At 48.2% G+C, this 19,777-nt stretch overlaps 5 protein-coding genes across 5 annotated transcripts; 1 reads left to right on the forward strand and 4 right to left on the reverse strand.

Annotated features, from left to right (window-relative positions):
* Positions 1 to 705: 705 nt before the first annotated feature.
* Positions 706 to 2,025, reverse strand: N7533_001283 (uncharacterized protein; the record flags this gene model as incomplete). The annotated part of the gene is made up of 1 exon (XM_057097933.1): positions 706 to 2,025. One exon carries the CDS (start codon positions 2,023 to 2,025, stop codon positions 706 to 708), a length of 1,320 nt encoding a protein of 439 aa, XP_056963069.1.
* Positions 2,026 to 2,047: 22 nt separating this feature from the next.
* On the reverse strand, positions 2,048 to 3,832 carry N7533_001284 (uncharacterized protein; the record flags this gene model as incomplete). The annotated part of the gene is made up of 1 exon (XM_057097934.1): positions 2,048 to 3,832. One exon carries the CDS (start codon positions 3,830 to 3,832, stop codon positions 2,048 to 2,050), a length of 1,785 nt encoding a protein of 594 aa, XP_056963070.1.
* Positions 3,833 to 5,987: 2,155 nt separating this feature from the next.
* N7533_001285 (uncharacterized protein) lies at positions 5,988 to 7,640 on the reverse strand (the record flags this gene model as incomplete). The annotated part of the gene is made up of 1 exon (XM_057097935.1): positions 5,988 to 7,640. One exon carries the CDS (start codon positions 7,638 to 7,640, stop codon positions 5,988 to 5,990), a length of 1,653 nt encoding a protein of 550 aa, XP_056963071.1.
* Positions 7,641 to 7,837: 197 nt separating this feature from the next.
* On the reverse strand, positions 7,838 to 8,701 carry N7533_001286 (uncharacterized protein; the record flags this gene model as incomplete). Its single annotated transcript, XM_057097936.1, has 2 exons — positions 7,838 to 8,200; positions 8,303 to 8,701. 2 exons carry the CDS (start codon positions 8,699 to 8,701, stop codon positions 7,838 to 7,840), a joined length of 762 nt encoding a protein of 253 aa, XP_056963072.1.
* An 8,010-nt stretch (positions 8,702 to 16,711) lies between these two features.
* N7533_001287 (uncharacterized protein) lies at positions 16,712 to 17,217 on the forward strand (the record flags this gene model as incomplete). Its single annotated transcript, XM_057097937.1, has 2 exons — positions 16,712 to 16,909; positions 16,963 to 17,217. 2 exons carry the CDS (start codon positions 16,712 to 16,714, stop codon positions 17,215 to 17,217), a joined length of 453 nt encoding a protein of 150 aa, XP_056963073.1.
* Positions 17,218 to 19,777: the final 2,560 nt, after the last annotated feature.

Raw genomic sequence — 19,777 nt, forward strand, 5'->3', positions numbered from 1 at the left:
GGTTTCAACCCTAAAACTCACCACCCGGGCCCGGGCCCGGGTTAATATCAATGCCAAAACCCTAAAACCACCCTCTGACCGGGTTCTACCCCGAAAACCCTCATCTCATGGGCCCTGGGTCCCTTGCTATCTATATCAAAACCTTGTAACTGATTTACTGACTTTTGTTACTCTGATCTCTTCCTATGCACTCTCGGACGGGTTGGAACCACTTATCTAATAACAAACAACTTTGGAACACCAACATATATAACCCTAAACACCTATCTACAAACCCTCACCACCTATCTACAAACCCTCACCACCCATCCATAAACCCTCACCACCTATCTACAAACCCTCACCACCCATCCATAAACCCTCACCACCTATCTACAAACCCTCACCACCCATCCATAAACCCTCACCACTGGCATCTCTCGGAACATTCCCAACTTCTAAACCTCGATCTCCGTATAACACACGATCCCTATCACTAATGACCTTATCACTTACTATACAATCGTCCTGTATATCACCTTCCTAATACCCATCATATATCTATCCTCCTGACCCTATAATTCCCATATATTTCTACCGTAATCATCCCTCTCACCTGGAAATACACTGAATCAACCATGGAACCCGGCAACATGACAACATATATTTGGCCATCGTCTTTATTACTTGAATACGGAAAACACGAACGCCGCTCTCGATTTCCACCTACCCACCACGCTCAACTCCTTGATATGCTCTCCGTAACCAAATAAACTCTTCCGTAATCTGCGCTCGCTTTCGTCCACAATTCCGCGCCATCTGTCCCAAATACCGAATCAACTCTGTATCGTTCGCCCGGATATTATCCACCCCATGCTCACTCAATCGCTGGAACCACCGTTCTCGGATTACTGCATTGGCATGGGGCCCATGCACCATCATCGCAATCGTCGGAATCAATGCCGTACGATATCCATCACATGCCTGGACCGTCTGCGGACTATGCTCCGTTCGCCGATCGCTCCGCGGACATATATACTGCGGCATCCCACACCAAAAATGCGCCGTGAACCCATCGTACGAAATCTGCCGTCGAATCTTGACCATCCAATCCTTACTGGCCTGCGCAATCTTGCCGCTGCCCCCTTCACCATACCAACACTTCCACATCTCATGTCCATCGTCACGGCCTCCTTGGCTGCATGTCCAACAACGATCAACCCACTTCTCAATCTCACGGATCAAAAACTCTTCATCCTCATATTGCTGACCGGCCCTCCCATCCGCCTGCTGGCATAATTCGGCCCGTTGGATATCCTGTTGCCGAAATGTATGCTGGATGGCGATTGGTACGGCCCGGGCCATGGTGCTGGGAATATCCTCCGTCGGGCCGGCCATCACCGGCTCAACCGCCCCAACATCAACCATCGGGTCATCGGCGATAACGGGGGACGCGGATCCAATCCGGGACTCCTGGTCTTCCCAATTGGGCATACATCCATCACATGCGGACTCGACCACCCGATCACCACATCGCTGTCGTTGGTATTCCTCGATGGGTCCATCCAAATACCCATCCAATATCACTCGCCGGCAACCCGTCACCGCCGCCTCCATATACTCAACAACATGGGCATGGTCGTCCGGGGGCGCATCGTGCATCCAAAACGGACGGCATTCCCGCCCCATCGTCTGACCCTCGGCCTGGATGATAATCGCCTCGCTGGGCTGTCCATCACGCCCGGCCCGCCCACTTTCCTGCGCGTAATCTAACATGGTCCGGGGCTGACCAACGTGGATCACACTGCGGATATCGGGGATATCAATCCCCATCCCTAACGCACTGGTGGCCGTGATCACCGCCCCGGCCTGGTGGCGGAATGATGCCAAAATCCCTTCCTTGTCCACCTGCTTGCTATGGTATGCGGCACAACCTAATAACTCGGCCAATGCGGTGACATGGGCCCGGACGGTGGCATATATGATCACCCGGCCGGGGTACGCTCGGCGAACACGGTCCTGGATGAACTGGATCACACTCCGCATCTGCACCCACTGGAACGGATGGTCATATCCATCGTCTACGGGGATCGTATGGACACGATATGCGATATTGGGCCGGCTGGTGTGGCCCCGATATAATACCACTTGATCCCGGACCCAATGCATCCGATGGAATAATAATTCCTCGCTGCGGGGGGGGCAATGTCGCGGTCAACATCACGATCTGGGTGGCTGCGGTTCGTAACTTGCCCAACTGCTGGAATAATGGCCGGAATCGCTCCTGTTGACTTAATACCATATGGCACTCGTCCACCACAATCCGATCTAATCGCTGTAACATCCGCTGCCGGGTCACAAAATCGGCAAATGCATCGCTGTCGGTGCTCTCGGGCGTGATCAATACGATGGATACCCCATCGGGTGGCCGTTGGGGGTCCCATACCGCACATGAAATCCCCAATCGCTGGCATCGTGCTTCCATGTCACCGCGTAATGCAATCAATGGAACAACCACGATGGTTAACCCGGCACGGCCACTCACCCACGCGGGCAACATAAACAACACACTCTTACCTCCCCCGGTGGGCATGACCGCCACAATGGGGCTTACCCCATGCTTGATGGCTTGTAATACGGGACCCTGTTGCCCCCGCAATGCTACGGTGTTGCTCCCCATCATGTGCTGGAATGCCTCGTCTATGTTGGTCTGGTGTAAATCATATCGACGCTGCGTACGGGCCTCGGCCGTTTCGACTTCCCATGGGTTGGGCTTACGCTTGGTGCCGGGGGCCCGGCGGTCATGTTCGATACGGGTGGACTCGAATCCTAAAAAATAATGCCAATCCTGGCTCACCTGGCGGAATAACTCGCGGTGCCGGGCCGTGGTGTTGGGATTCTCCATCATCATCCGGCCATATTGCGTCCCGGCAATGCTGGCGGAATGCGCGGCCTGGATATCCGCAATGAATGCTCGGATCCCATCATCATCCATGGATGTCTCGTCGTCAATGTCGGGGGCCTCCTCCTCGGTGTTGGCCTGGAACTGACTGCTGGGGCGTAAATACCGCCGGCTGATGGCGATGGCGATGTCACGGTATGCCTGTAATCCCAACTTCTGCCCATCCAATCCAATCGCGGTCTCGCGCTTCAATACCTCCCGTAACCGGACGCTACTCCACTCGGTCTGCCGATCGGGATCCGGGGACCATACATACTCGGCCCGTCGACCGATGGTGGCGGCTTCGCCCCGTATATGCCGCTGATATGACTGCATCTGCTCCACAAATGGCAATACTAACCATAAATACCATATGACCAACTCACCAATCTCCCGGGGTAAATATCGGAAAATCACCTTGGTATCATTGGCCACATGGAACCCCTTATGGTATCGACTGACAAATGTGACCATGCCATCCTCAATGAATATATTGCGGCGCTCTCGCTCACTGTTACGATGCCGGATGCTCATTAACTCGGGACCCCGGCTGGGTTGACCGGCACAAACATGGACGGCCACGCTTAACCGCTCACGGAACTGGCTCACCACTCGAAAAAACCGATCGATGGCGGGCATCCGGAACCCGGCCCCGTGGGACTGTACAAACTGACGCTGTAATCGGGGCTCGTGGCGGATACGCTCCATGAACCACGTCGGACCCTGGACCGGCCACGATGTACGTAAATCCTGTAAAAAACTCCATCCGGTGGCACTCTGCGTGGCATCATCGTACAAATGATCCCACGGGATGGCTGGGGGCGGGTGATCGGTGCAAAACATCAACTCGTGGACCAACTGCTGCCGTAACCGGCCAACCAACCCATGCACAAATCCGCGGAAATGGCCCATGGTAAAATGGATCTGTTTGTACAACAATTCATCTCCGGACTTCCACCCGATATGACCCTCGCTGGGGGTATTCATAAATATCGTCCGTCCGTACGTACGTAAATCTAACCACCACTGGACGGGGCCATTGGTCCCACGAACCATGAATAAATCCACCAAATATGTGACCCATTCGGGGAACGTTCGGTCGGGATGCTGGCGCTGCTCCTGTGTCAATGCTCCTAATATGTCATCGCTGGGGGGGGGGAACTACGCATGGCCACCGGGGATGGGGGGGGGCACTGCCATATCCTTCATCATCGTGGGCATATGCCTCATCGATGCCGATCATATCACCTTCAAACCATGGCGGGTTCTGCTGCCCGGCGAACCCACGACGGATCTCCGATGACCGGGGGGTCTAACCGCAATGCTTTGTGCAAAATAAAAAACCGCGCGATCTTGATCAAACTGGATATCCGGGGGGGGGAAATTCTCGGGCGTGGCCCAACCAAACTGCCCGCATCCAATCACGGCGGTGGCACAAATCATGGCACATCCATATTCATCGTTGCGGATCTTCTGGCGTAATAAATCGATGCAAAACGTTAATAATGCATGCTCGATGGGACGAATCTCGAATGGCTCGGGCTCATCATCCTCGGGGTCGGGACAACTGGCCTGGGCCTGGGCATGGCGCCACACGGCATCCCATAACTGCTGCTGTCGGGGGGTAAATGAATACTTGGGTGATTCCCAATCATGTTCAATCTGGGATGGTGAATCAACCTGGGTGTCTGATATCGGGTACGGACGTGATCATACCTGGGTTCGTGCAAAAAACATCATAATCTGCTGCCACGGTGCCACATGCTTTTGAATGGCGGTGGCATCTAAATATGCCAATAATGGCTTATGTGGACTCTCGTCCTTCATCGTACGGACCACATCAATGCGTACTAAATGCCCGCACGCCTTGGCGATCTCCTGGCTCACCGATGCCAATCGCTCCATGGCCTCCCAAATGACCAATGCGATACGCTCTGGTCCCTCGGCATCCTCCTCGGGGCGCTGGGTACTCTCGAATAATGGCTGCCGGGGGGGTCCCTTGTAAATACCGAACCCACCCCGTCCGATTCAACCATGGCGTGGCTTCATCTAACTCCCCGGCCTGGATGATGGTTTCATGGGCCTGTTGATCTTGCTGCTGATACTCCTCAACCATTTGCACTAACTGGTGAATCCGGTCGGGGTCTTCCACGGGGTCTATGGGGGGGCTCATTGGGATTGGGCTGCACAATATGAATATAATGTGAACCGGGGCCTTGGCTGAATATACGCTGACACGCAACGGCTCGGCTATTGGCGTTAATGGCGGCCTGGATGGCTTTTTCCTGTCTGGGTGTGGGACGACCGCGGCTTTGCTGTACACGATACTGATGGGCCTCTATCCAATGTGCCTTCATCGTACGGATCTGGCGGCATGTATATACCTCACATTGCTGGCACAATAATCCATCCTGATAAACGGGTAACTCGGGGATGGGTTGATCAATCTGGCGGGGCCAACTATCCACCTCTGGGTGATCATCAATATGATCCCACTGCTGGATCACTCTGTCGATATACTGTACCCACGAAATGGGTATCCGATGTACGGTACTACTTAAATGGGCCTTGATCTGTCCCCGGCGTACGGCACATTGACATTTCTGGCAAATCAACACGCGAAATTCGGCATTGACACAAAATAATTCGTGGGCCTGGTATTCGGTGTCCATGTCGGATATGGAAATCTATATATCGGCTGGTATTGTATATCTGGGAAATGGGATCAACTCAATGTTGTTCAAATGGACCCAAAATAAAATGGGATGATGATGGGGGATCTGGGAAAACCCCCCTGAAATTTGAAACAAAAAAAAACAAATCCTATGACTAAACTACATATGGTGGTTGTTGATGTTGGTGGGTTTGACTGGTCGCGACCGGCGGCTGGTGGTTACCCCATCAAAAAATCTTGCTACTTTGTGGGGGACAAAATCGATACTGGATATGCTCTGATTGTGCTTAAATTTGGCTATGGAATAAAACTAATACTAAATTAAAATATATCGAAATCTGGAAACTCTACGACATTATTTTGCTAAATTCAATGGGGGTTTGAAATCTAAATTCAATGGGCCCTGGACCCACTTTTTTCCCCCATACTTAACAAAACCCTAAAAAATTCAATGGGCCTCATTGAATTTACCCCCATGGGATAGGGGTCCCATACCGCACATGAAATCCCCAATCGCTGGCATCGTGCTTCCATGTCACCGCGTAATGCAATCAATGGAACAACCACGATGGTTAACCCGGCACGGCCACTCACCCACGCGGGCAACATAAACAACACACTCTTACCTCCCCCGGTGGGCATGACCGCCACAATGGGGCTTACCCCATGCTTGATGGCTTGTAATACGGGACCCTGTTGCCCCCGCAATGCTACGGTGTTGCTCCCCATCATGTGCTGGAATGCCTCGTCTATGTTGGTCTGGTGTAAATCATATCGACGCTGCGTACGGGCCTCGGCCGTTTCGACTTCCCATGGGTTGGGCTTACGCTTGGTGCCGGGGGCCCGGCGGTCATGTTCGATACGGGTGGACTCGAATCCTAAAAAATAATGCCAATCCTGGCTCACCTGGCGGAATAACTCGCGGTGCCGGGCCGTGGTGTTGGGATTCTCCATCATCATCCGGCCATATTGCGTCCCGGCAATGCTGGCGGAATGCGCGGCCTGGATATCCGCAATGAATGCTCGGATCCCATCATCATCCATGGATGTCTCGTCGTCAATGTCGGGGGCCTCCTCCTCGGTGTTGGCCTGGAACTGACTGCTGGGGCGTAAATACCGCCGGCTGATGGCGATGGCGATGTCACGGTATGCCTGTAATCCCAACTTCTGCCCATCCAATCCAATCGCGGTCTCGCGCTTCAATACCTCCCGTAACCGGACGCTACTCCACTCGGTCTGCCGATCGGGATCCGGGGACCATACATACTCGGCCCGTCGACCGATGGTGGCGGCTTCGCCCCGTATATGCCGCTGATATGACTGCATCTGCTCCACAAATGGCAATACTAACCATAAATACCATATGACCAACTCACCAATCTCCCGGGGTAAATATCGGAAAATCACCTTGGTATCATTGGCCACATGGAACCCCTTATGGTATCGACTGACAAATGTGACCATGCCATCCTCAATGAATATATTGCGGCGCTCTCGCTCACTGTTACGATGCCGGATGCTCATTAACTCGGGACCCCGGCTGGGTTGACCGGCACAAACATGGACGGCCACGCTTAACCGCTCACGGAACTGGCTCACCACTCGAAAAAACCGATCGATGGCGGGCATCCGGAACCCGGCCCCGTGGGACTGTACAAACTGACGCTGTAATCGGGGCTCGTGGCGGATACGCTCCATGAACCACGTCGGACCCTGGACCGGCCACGATGTACGTAAATCCTGTAAAAAACTCCATCCGGTGGCACTCTGCGTGGCATCATCGTACAAATGATCCCACGGGATGGCTGGGGGCGGGTGATCGGTGCAAAACATCAACTCGTGGACCAACTGCTGCCGTAACCGGCCAACCAACCCATGCACAAATCCGCGGAAATGGCCCATGGTAAAATGGATCTGTTTGTACAACAATTCATCTCCGGACTTCCACCCGATATGACCCTCGCTGGGGGTATTCATAAATATCGTCCGTCCGTACGTACGTAAATCTAACCACCACTGGACGGGGCCATTGGTCCCACGAACCATGAATAAATCCACCAAATATGTGACCCATTCGGGGAACGTTCGGTCGGGATGCTGGCGCTGCTCCTGTGTCAATGCTCCTAATATGTCATCGCTGGTGGGGGGGGGGAACTACGCATGGCCACCGGGGATGGGGGGGGGCACTGCCATATCCTTCATCATCGTGGGCATATGCCTCATCGATGCCGATCATATCACCTTCAAACCATGGCGGGTTCTGCTGCCCGGCGAACCCACGACGGATCTCCGATGACCGGGGGGTCTAACCGCAATGCTTTGTGCAAAATAAAAAACCGCGCGATCTTGATCAAACTGGATATCCGGGGGGGGAAATTCTCGGGCGTGGCCCAACCAAACTGCCCGCATCCAATCACGGCGGTGGCACAAATCATGGCACATCCATATTCATCGTTGCGGATCTTCTGGCGTAATAAATCGATGCAAAACGTTAATAATGCATGCTCGATGGGACGAATCTCGAATGGCTCGGGCTCATCATCCTCGGGGTCGGGACAACTGGCCTGGGCCTGGGCATGGCGCCACACGGCATCCCATAACTGCTGCTGTCGGGGGGTAAATGAATACTTGGGTGATTCCCAATCATGTTCAATCTGGGATGGTGAATCAACCTGGGTGTCTGATATCGGGTACGGACGTGATCATACCTGGGTTCGTGCAAAAAACATCATAATCTGCTGCCACGGTGCCACATGCTTTTGAATGGCGGTGGCATCTAAATATGCCAATAATGGCTTATGTGGACTCTCGTCCTTCATCGTACGGACCACATCAATGCGTACTAAATGCCCGCACGCCTTGGCGATCTCCTGGCTCACCGATGCCAATCGCTCCATGGCCTCCCAAATGACCAATGCGATACGCTCTGGTCCCTCGGCATCCTCCTCGGGGCGCTGGGTACTCTCGAATAATGGCTGCCGGGGGGTCCCTTGTAAATACCGAACCCACCCCGTCCGATTCAACCATGGCGTGGCTTCATCTAACTCCCCGGCCTGGATGATGGTTTCATGGGCCTGTTGATCTTGCTGCTGATACTCCTCAACCATTTGCACTAACTGGTGAATCCGGTCGGGGTCTTCCACGGGGTCTATGGGGGGGGCTCATTGGGATTGGGCTGCACAATATGAATATAATGTGAACCGGGGCCTTGGCTGAATATACGCTGACACGCAACGGCTCGGCTATTGGCGTTAATGGCGGCCTGGATGGCTTTTTCCTGTCTGGGTGTGGGACGACCGCGGCTTTGCTGTACACGATACTGATGGGCCTCTATCCAATGTGCCTTCATCGTACGGATCTGGCGGCATGTATATACCTCACATTGCTGGCACAATAATCCATCCTGATAAACGGGTAACTCGGGGATGGGTTGATCAATCTGGCGGGGCCAACTATCCACCTCTGGGTGATCATCAATATGATCCCACTGCTGGATCACTCTGTCGATATACTGTACCCACGAAATGGGTATCCGATGTACGGTACTACTTAAATGGGCCTTGATCTGTCCCCGGCGTACGGCACATTGACATTTCTGGCAAATCAACACGCGAAATTCGGCATTGACACAAAATAATTCGTGGGCCTGGTATTCGGTGTCCATGTCGGATATGGAAATCTATATATCGGCTGGTATTGTATATCTGGGAAATGGGATCAACTCAATGTTGTTCAAATGGACCCAAAATAAAATGGGATGATGATGGGGGATCTGGGAAAACCCCCCTGAAATTTGAAACAAAAAAAAACAAATCCTATGACTAAACTACATATGGTGGTTGTTGATGTTGGTGGGTTTGACTGGTCGCGACCGGCGGCTGGTGGTTACCCCATCAAAAAATCTTGCTACTTTGTGGGGGACAAAATCGATACTGGATATGCTCTGATTGTGCTTAAATTTGGCTATGGAATAAAACTAATACTAAATTAAAATATATCGAAATCTGGAAACTCTACGACATTATTTTGCTAAATTCAATGGGGGTTTGAAATCTAAATTCAATGGGCCCTGGACCCACTTTTTTCCCCCATACTTAACAAAACCCTAAAAAATTCAATGGGCCTCATTGAATTTACCCCCATGGGATAGACCTCTATATAGTAGTGTATTAAACTTTGTTTTAACTACAACTACTACTAAAGAGCCTAATACACTAAAACAGGCCCTAGAAGGCCCTGATAGCCTATACTGGCAAAAAGCCTGTATAGCAGAAAATAATGCATTAGTCAGCCAAAAGACATAGGATATTGTTGATATCCCTAATAATACTATACCTATTAATGGCCGGTGGATTTTCAAGATGAAACCTACTATAAATAGAACAGCCAATAATACTAGTCATATTACTAATAGTGATAATACTATTCGCTATAAGGCTAGATGGGTTATACAAGGTTTTAACCAAAAACTAGGAATAGACTTCCTAGAAACCTTTTCAACAACATGCAGAACAGAGTCATGGCATATGCTATTATTAATAGCTGTTAATAAAGGCTTATATATATGGCAATATGATGTAAAAAATGCATTCTGTCATGCTGATATTGATGCTGAGATATATACTATATTACCAATAGGTCTATATAACCAAGATATATATCAAAACAAATGTGCAAAACTAAACAAAGCACTATATGAATTAAAACAATCTCCTAGACTATGGTATCAATACCTAAAATCAGTACTAGAAGTGCTAGATTTTGAGGTATTTCCATATGATGAAGGAATATATATAAATAAAAAAGATAGTTGTATACTAATATGTCATGTTTAGACTTCGGCAGAACCCATATTTTGGACCCATTCTTGGCATTTCTTGGCATGCCAAGCACCCATAAAACCCATCAAAAACCCATCCTGCATAAAATCTGTATAAAACCTGTATAAGGAGGCCTAATTAGGCAAGTCTTGGCATTTTTATGCTTAAACTCTAAATGATGGGTTCTTGGCGATGGGTTATGGGTCCAACCCTTCAACCCATAACCCATTTTGCCGAAGTCTAGTCATGTTGATGATATACTAGTATTACATAAAGATCTAACCTATATCAAAGCCCTAAAAGATAAAATAAATATATCTATCGAATTAGATGAAATAGGGCAAATTACTACCTTCCTAGGTAATGATATAACCATTGACTATAAAGCAAAAAAGCTATATATATCTCAAATAAAATATATTGATAAATTATTAACTAAATTCAATATATATAATAATAATACCTATAAAAATAAGGATATACCTGGTGAACCAGGCATAAAATTATCAAAAAATACTACTACAGCTAGTAATACAGATATAAAACAATACCAAAAGGAAATAGGCTCTTTATTATATTTAGCCTTAAAAACAAGGCCAGATATAGCCTTTTCTGTGATAAATTGTGCTCGGTTTATGTCAAATCCTAGCCAAGAGCACTTCAAAGCTATATACTATATATGGTGCTATATACTAAAATATAATAATCAAGGCCTAATATATAATTGCTCTGGTAATAACCTATATATAAAAGGTTATTGTGATAGTGATTGGGCAAATGATATTAATAATAGAAGATCTACTACTGGCTATATATTTAGCCTAAGTAATGATCTAGGCCTGACAAACCCAATATCTTGGAATAGCCAGCTACAAAAGACAGTAGCCTTATCTAGCTGTGAAGCTGAATATATGGCACTAAAAGAAGCTACGAAAGAAGCTATATATCTAAATAATATGCTAAATTATATTAATAATCACCTAAAACTAGGTTATACTGATACAATACCTATAATATTAATAGATAATGAAGGAGCAAAAAAGCTTGCTGAAAACCCTGAATTTCATAAAAGATCAAAGCATATTGATATCATATATCATTTTACTAGGAATGCTATACAAAAGAATCAAATAAAACTAGTACCAATACCATCAAAAGATAATATTGCTGATATATTCACCAAAAATGTGATAAAACCTATATTTATAAATCATATACCTAATATAATAACTAATATTCAGAGCTAATCTCTATATAAAAAGATATATATAAAGATTAAGGGGGAATATGAATATTATACTATAAAACCCTATAACAAAATACGCCAAAGCTCCGGCTATAACAACCGATAGGTGACACCTAAGTGGCACCCGTGCCGACAGCTAAGCAGCACCCATACCGATGGCCGAGCGGCACCCATACCGATGGCCGAGCGGCACCCATACCGATGGCCGAGCGGCACCCATACCGACGGCTGAATAGCACCCGTGCTGACGGCTGAGTGGCACCCGTGCTGACAGCTGAGTGGCACCCGTGCTGACGGCTGAGTGGCACCCATACCGACGGCTGAGTGACACCTATGCTGACGCCTGAGTGGCACTTATGCTGATGCCTAAATGGCGCCCATATTGGCACCTCAGCTCACCGATACCCCGCTTATGGCGCCCGTATTGGCACCTCAGCTCACCAAGATCCCGCTTATGGCGCCCGTACGGGCACCTCAGCTCACCGATACCCCGCTTATGGCGCCCGTATTGGCACCTCAGCTCACCGATACCCTGCCTACGGTGTCTATACATCGCCTAAACCTACCTATAACGAATAGGGTGGTTATAACAATAAAAACTAGGTGTAGCTATAATACTTGATATACATATAGGACCTTCTTGCCTATAGAATAACATACAGAACAAGACAAGTAAGACAATCAATACAACATCAGCAAACATTGCAAACACCAATCTTCTTCCTTATTGAACAAACCCTAATACCTTCTTCTTTATCCAATCTTCCCTAAGCCTATTGAGACATACAAAGTCTTAGATTATATATACTTAGAACTTCTAAAATTTTAAGGTTAATCGTACGAGAAAATTACTTACAGTCTACTCAAGAAAAATAACTTACAGTCTACTTAGTAGGGAAACTCTTCGGACTGACCTACTTGGCGTACTACCTAGTGCCTCCTTCAAAGTTACTCTATAGGACCCGAGTCCGTGTAAGACTTAACATAGCAACGGTACGGTTGCGAGTTCAGACTTAAGGAGTACGAGTGATAGATATTACAGACGTCCAACGACACAGAGAACAACTAGTAAGTTGTTTACCCAGATCTAACCACTCACCGTGACCAGTTAGCAAAGCGTGTAACACTTACGAGTAAAGGAATATATATCTTTTAACTTACAATCTATTTGGTGAATGGTAATCTATTTGGTAATTTGCCATAGTTAAAGCTGTATAATTAGAACACTATCAAATACCACTGGTAATATTGAATATCTTGCATATAATTTGTGCAAATTTGGGGGCCAAATGGGCCAAATGGGCCAGCCCATGGGCCGCCAAGAAAACCCATGGGCTGGCCCATGTACAGGTCTAACCTGGGCCATAGATCGGGACCTGGCCCGTTACAACTACTATGAATTTGACGTTTTGGTTGAGGTTTTTAGCTGGCAGAATAACCGGCAGAATATTATATAAAAAAGTGGAGAAGAGCAAGTTTTTTTGAGCACCCACTGTACTCGGTTGGTTCGCGGTATAATTCTGAGGACGTTGCTAACTACTCACAAATTCGGTCGCCTCTGGCAGTGTGCAGCGCGTACCGCTGTCAAGTCACCTGATATGAGGCTGAGATGCCCCTCACCTGGCTACGTGGCCCGGTTCCTGCTTACCCCTTTCCTGAAAATACTCATTGCACCCTATGAGTTGCTTCAATCATGGCGTTGACCTCATTTGGCAGCGGAAACTCTGGGCTCCAGATTGGAACTAACAATGGCACTATCAACAACCCCCAGTTTTACCTACCCCTACGTAAGTATCGCGAAACGCATGAATTTGGTTCAGCCAAGTTGACTAATTGCTGTCTGACCCAGAGCGACCGGAAACCCCACCGAGCCCTTCATCAAACGTCCCGTTTCGCCGTGACCCGGACTTTGTCGACTGTGGAACCCTACTTGATCATATACATGCAAAGGCCTCTGCACCAGGGTCTAGGATAGCGCTTATCGGACTAGGTGGCGTCGGGTGCGACTAGAAAAGGCCCGCTCGTTGTTCACTACTGATAATTTAGAAGGAAATCCCAACTTGCTATTGAATACTCGCACCGGGTTCGAGACCAATCACCCGGGACGTGGATTTTTTGGATTCACGCGAGTAATGCAACCCGTTTCGAGCAGAGTTGTCAAGATATTGCCGACCTGGTCAAGATACCCGGCCGGCAGAATCCCAAGACGATCGCATTCAAACTCCTTCACGATTGGTTACTGGATGAGAAGAACGGGAAATGGGTGCTCATTCTTGATAATCTCGACGATGATCAATTCCTCCACGAAACTCCAATGGTAGAGCGGAACTGCCTTGAAGGTGACCAAATTAGCACTCCAGGACGATCAATCTGGTCCTATTTCCCTCAGAGCTTGAAAGGCGTAATCCTTATGACAAGTCGGAGCAGGCACGTGGTATCAAGAATGGTAGATGATGGCGATATTATTACAGTTGAACCTATGGACGAAACCCATGCAATAATGCTCTTTGAGAAGAAGCTCGGAGCGCAAGCTAACATGGAAGTCGTCATTCAGCTGGCCGCAGCTCTGGAGTTCATGCCGCTTGCGATTGTGCAAGCAGTGGCCTACATCAAGCAAAGAGCGCCTCGACTTTCAGTCACACAATATCTCGGAGAGTTCCAGAGGAGCGACCACAAGAAAATAAAATTCCTTGGTTATGAAAGTGGACATCTTCGCCGAGACCAAGAAGCCAAAAATGCCATCCTTCTTACCTGGCAATTGTCGTTTGATCATATAAGGCAAATAAGACCATCAGCAGCGGATTTATTGTCTCTCATGAGCTTCTTCGATAGACAAGGAATTCCTGATATTCTTCTTCAAGTGGGTAAAGAGACGAGAGATAATACTGGAAACCTATCGCCTCAGGACATGGATAAAACAAGCGGTGGCGACCACGGGGAGGAGAGCGAAAGTGAATCCAGCGTGACCGACAGTTTTGAGGACGATATATTGGTGTTGAGAGACTACTCGTTAATATTCATCAGTGCGGCTGCAACGAACTTTGAAATGCATCGTCTGGTCCAACTGGCTATGCAGGAGTGGCTGAAGGCTCACAAGCGGCTTGAAAGGTGGAAGGAGCACTTTATCCGAAAACTTTACAGCAATTTTCCAACAGGGAAATTTGAGAACTGGCCAAAATGCCAATTGCTATTTGCTCATGTGCAATGCGCAGTTGCACAGAAGCCCGAAGCCGAAGCATCGCTAAGGGAATGGGCTTCACTCCTTCACGAAGCCGCATCGTTTGCATGGACCCGACGCAATTTTGTCGATTGTAAAAGAATGGCTGAAAGAGCAACAAAGGCGAGAACTGAATTATTCGGCCTGGAGAATGAGAAGACACTCGATAGTTTTGAGATGCTTGGGTTGGCATGCAGCCTGGGGGGGCCGATGGGAAAAGGCAGAAAGGCTGAACGTGCAAGTTATTGAGACCCGGAAGCGAGTGTTAGGGCCGGACCATCCCTACACTTTGAACAGCATGAGCAACCTGGCATTGACATACTGGGATCAGGGACGATGGAAAGAAGCAGAAGGCCTTCATGTACAGGTTATGGAGACCAGGAAGCAGGTGCTAGGGCCAGAGCATCCCGATACTCTGAATAGCATGAGCAACTTGGCATTAACATACCGTGATCAAGGACGATGGAAGGAGGCGGAAGACCTGCAGGTACAGGTGATGGAGACCTGTAAGCGGGTGCTAGGGTCAGACCATCCCAACACTATAACCATCATAAATAACCTAGCGTCGACATACTGGGATCTGGGACGATGGACAAAAGCGGAGGAACTGCAGCTGCAGGTGATGAAGATATGTAAGAAGTTACTAGAGCAAGAGCATCCTCATACTCTGACTATCATGAGCAACCTGGCATCAACATACCGGAATCAGAGACGATGGAAAGAGGCGGAAGAGCTGCAGGTACAGGTCGTCGAGACCCGCAAGCGGATATTGGGACCAGACCATCCCGATACCCTGAATAGCATGGCAAACCTGTCATCGATATACCAGGATCAAAGGCGGTTGAAGGAGGCGGAAGAAGTAATGGTGCAGGTGATGGAGACCCGGAAGCAGTTGCTAGGGCCAGAGCATCCCGTCACTCTGAATAGCATGAGCAACCTAGCGTCAATATACCGGGATCGAGAAAGGTGGAAAGAGGCCATCATGAATTGCCTGCCGTCTTTCTATCAAAAAAAGGGACGATACAAGGAGGCGGAAGAGCTGCGGGTGCAAGTGATGGAGACCTGGAAGCAGCTGCTAGGGCCGGGCCATCCAGACACACTGAATAGCATGAGCGACTTAGCATCGATATATCAGGACCAATGGCGTTGGGAGGAGGCAGAGGAGCTGCAGGTGCAGGTAATAAAGTCCAGGAAGCGCCTATTAGGACCAGACCATCCCGACACTCTGAACAGTATGAGCAACCTGGCATCGATATACCGGAATCAGAGACGATGGAAAGAGGCGGAAGAGCTGCAGGTACAGGTCGTCGAGACCCGCAAGCGGGTGTTGGGACCAGACTATCCCGATACCCTGAATAGCATGGCGAACCTGTCATCGATGTACCAGGATCAAAGGCGGTGGAAGGAGGCGGAAGAGGTAATGGTGCAGGTGATGGAGACCCGGAAGCAGTTATTAGGGCCAGAGCATCCCGACACTCTGGAGAGCATGCGAGACCTAGCATTTATACAGCGGGATCAAGGGCGATGGAAGGAAGCAGAGGGCTCGAGGTAAGGTACAGGTGATGAGACTCGCACGATAAATCTCGGTGAAAACCATCCTGATCAAGTTGGCGTAAGCTGCAATACCTTGGACTCGGGGGGCGCAGCGAGCGAGAGGCTGTGTATTCCGCGAGACGTGTAATTCAAGTACCTAGGCCATATCTGCTGCCTTTTTAGATAAGTCATATTTCTATTCTTAGGGACAGGGATTATATGCACGCTGGCTGCGCCTATCCTAGATAGGCATTATTATGGTCTTGGTGTTAGGGTTTGAGATACTTTCTTTGTGTAAAATATGGAAGTCAATTTCGAATTCGAGTGTACTCGGTTTGCGACGCAGATCATATTTCGGAGAGACCCTAGCTTGAAAATGCGGAAACTCACCGGGTCCATCATCTCAACAACCCACGAAGATGGAAAGGAGAATGCTAGTTGGACTATATCCGACATTGAGACACTGAATGAGACGGAGTTCGAGAACATGATGACTGAGGTTGGTCTATTCGTCTGGACCTAGCAATGAATACAAAAGCTAAGCTGCCCAAGGTTCATCTAGCGATGGGACTATCAACGGCCATGGAATATAACCTGCCCACATTTTCCTCGGATGTCCTTCGGTTGGAGATTCATGGACCTCACGAAAGTCATCTCGGTGTGATTGATGTTCCGGGAATTTTTAAAACTACGACACCTGGTTTGACTTCAAAATCAGACATCACCCTCGTGAGGGACATGGTACTCAATTACATGCGAAATCCGCGGTCAATTATGCTTGTCGTTATACCAGAAAATGGGTTTTAGGGTCTATACCCTAGTGGAAAAGAAAGTCGGCCCCATTGCATTTCTTCGCGTCCTGATTCGCCGATTCTGCATCTAACGGACAATTCATGACTTAGACCAGAGCCACCCCGGCATCGCAGGGGGGTTAAGATTATAGATAGGGGTTAAAGAAGATCTGATTAATCGGAAACCGTCATCAAAACCCCTGTGCCGGCTCTGTTTAAGCCAGAGAAAGGTAGAGAAGTTAAGGGCTTTTAAGGATTTCAGATTCTCAACAGACAGCTTGATTTTCGGCGACTTCGATAGATTTTCAGCGATAGCTAAACTGCTTTTGGGATAGTACCAAGCTATACTTCTTTTAGCAGCCAGTAAACTAACTAAATTTAATTAGAAATTATATTTCTAATCTATCTAATCTGCCACCGTACTCTTAACTAAATAACTCGTGCTAGCTATAGCCCCTATTCCTATCTACTCCTAGATCATTTCTTGTATAAATAGGTTTTATATTTCTTACCTCTATAATTAGCTACTGAAGAACCAGCTTCAATATAATATCCAAAGCCCCAGGCCCCAAGATTCGAAAGTGAGGCCGACCACAGAAATACTTCTCCGCGCAGCAGAGGCGCAAGGCTCGTACAATCCAACGATGGCATCAGCGATAGCGATAGACTACCAGAACTACTTAGGCCACAGACCATACAGCTAAGATCAGTCAATACAGTGCTAATTCTACACCTATACCCGATAAACCTGTTCTGGGGTCTATCCTTCCTACCAGTCCTTCCTTTTCCCAAGAGGAGCCTAAACTACCTAGAGAAAATTAGCCACCTTTATCTCTAAACCCTACACCTACTACAATCCTAGAACTTAAAGGTACTACTCTTTCTTAATTCCTACTAAGTAACCTAACCTATATATCACTAGACAGTTTACCTATAAACACAAATACCAATCGTTATTTACCAGAACCCTTACGTACCAGCAAAGTATCATCCATAGTACTAGCCAGAGATAATATTACAGAGTCTCTGATCAGATCCCCTAACAGTTCAACTATAATAATATAAATATTTCAAGCCATACCACCAACCTATAGCAAACTATAGACATACCAGATCCAGACATAACCCTAGATTCTGATATCAAGCTGGATACTAAAAATCCAGACTAAGACAAACGATACACTGGTGTACTACTAGCAAAGTAACTTCTTCACTCCCCTGAGTACTGCAATGACTGCCATACACGATATAACCATAAGAAGAACCCAGCCGGACCACCAAGGCATAGTCTGAATAAGGTCCTGTCTTGGCCCTGTCCGGAGGTCCTCAGTATTACCAGACTGGCCAGATCGGATAACCAGTATATCGAGAACTGACCACCAGAACAGCATGAAAGAGTCTTCTACGGGACCAGTTCAAGACAATCCCGCCGCGCACCCGCTATCTACCTGGACCGGGCAGAATAGAAGCTAGGGCCAGCAGCTGTCCACTTTAATATTGACAGTGTCTTGGCCCATATAACTAGCCCCGCTGCCAGTTCCCAAGGCCTATACTGGTATCCTATTCAGCGGCCGATCTCGGACCTCCAGTCAGGTCTTCACCTGGATCCACTCCCAGTCCAGTTCACGGATTGCCACGGACATCTACATTCCATATCGGTACCGCTACACCACGTTGAGCACTACACGCTGGCCCAGGTGCCAGGATTCGAAGAGGCATCAATATACGCCCTGTTTCCCGGACTATATCAGCCTCAGCAACGGTCTAGCCGACTATCAGACGACCAGTTCCAGATCTGGATAGACGATATCTTCCTCCCAGCGGTTTATCAATACTACTCAGGTGCCCGGCTGCAGCACCTCCCTTCCAATTCTAGCCATAGTAATTTGAACTCATGGGCGGCATGGGCGTAGGGCCGCTCTATCCAGACACAGTCTCGTCAGCAGCTAATCAGCTACTTTCTTCCCCCTGAACACCTAGATCGGATCTGGCACGCTGTTCACCATACATCCGGTTATGACCAAGAAAAACTCGCATTGATAAATATTCCCGACAAGAACGTTATTCCAACCTTCTTGACTGTAGCGGCGGAAGGGATAGAACCCTTCGAACCAAAGTCCCTTCGACAGGCCAAAAATGATCCACGCTGGCTCAAGTAGGAAAAGGGAATGATCGAAGAGATACAATCACTCAAACAAAACAAAACCTGGGAAGTGGTTGACCCTCCCAGGGATCGCTGAATCCTAAGTGGTAAATAGATCTTTAAACTCAAACAAGGATCCGGCGGAGAAATCGTCCGCCACAAGTGTAGATAGGTAGTCAGAGGTTTCACCCAGGAAGAAGGTATAAATTATAATCAGATATTTACTTCCTTAGTCAAACCAATAAGCTATAAAGCCCTGTTCGCAATTACTACTGCTCTAGATCTCGAGATCAAATAAATAGACATTAAAATAGTATTCTTATACAGCGTGATAGACTATAAGATCTATATTAAATAACCTCATCACACTACAGACGGCATATCAAGGATTTATAAGCTTTGCAAGATACTCTACAGCCTAAAGCAAGTACCT

Source organism: Penicillium manginii (assembly GCF_028828005.1).
Source record: "Penicillium manginii strain IBT 31320 chromosome Unknown utg000002l:1.0-5564898.0:1.0-5567710.0, whole genome shotgun sequence".
NCBI classification, from domain to species: domain Eukaryota; kingdom Fungi; phylum Ascomycota; class Eurotiomycetes; order Eurotiales; family Aspergillaceae; genus Penicillium; species Penicillium manginii.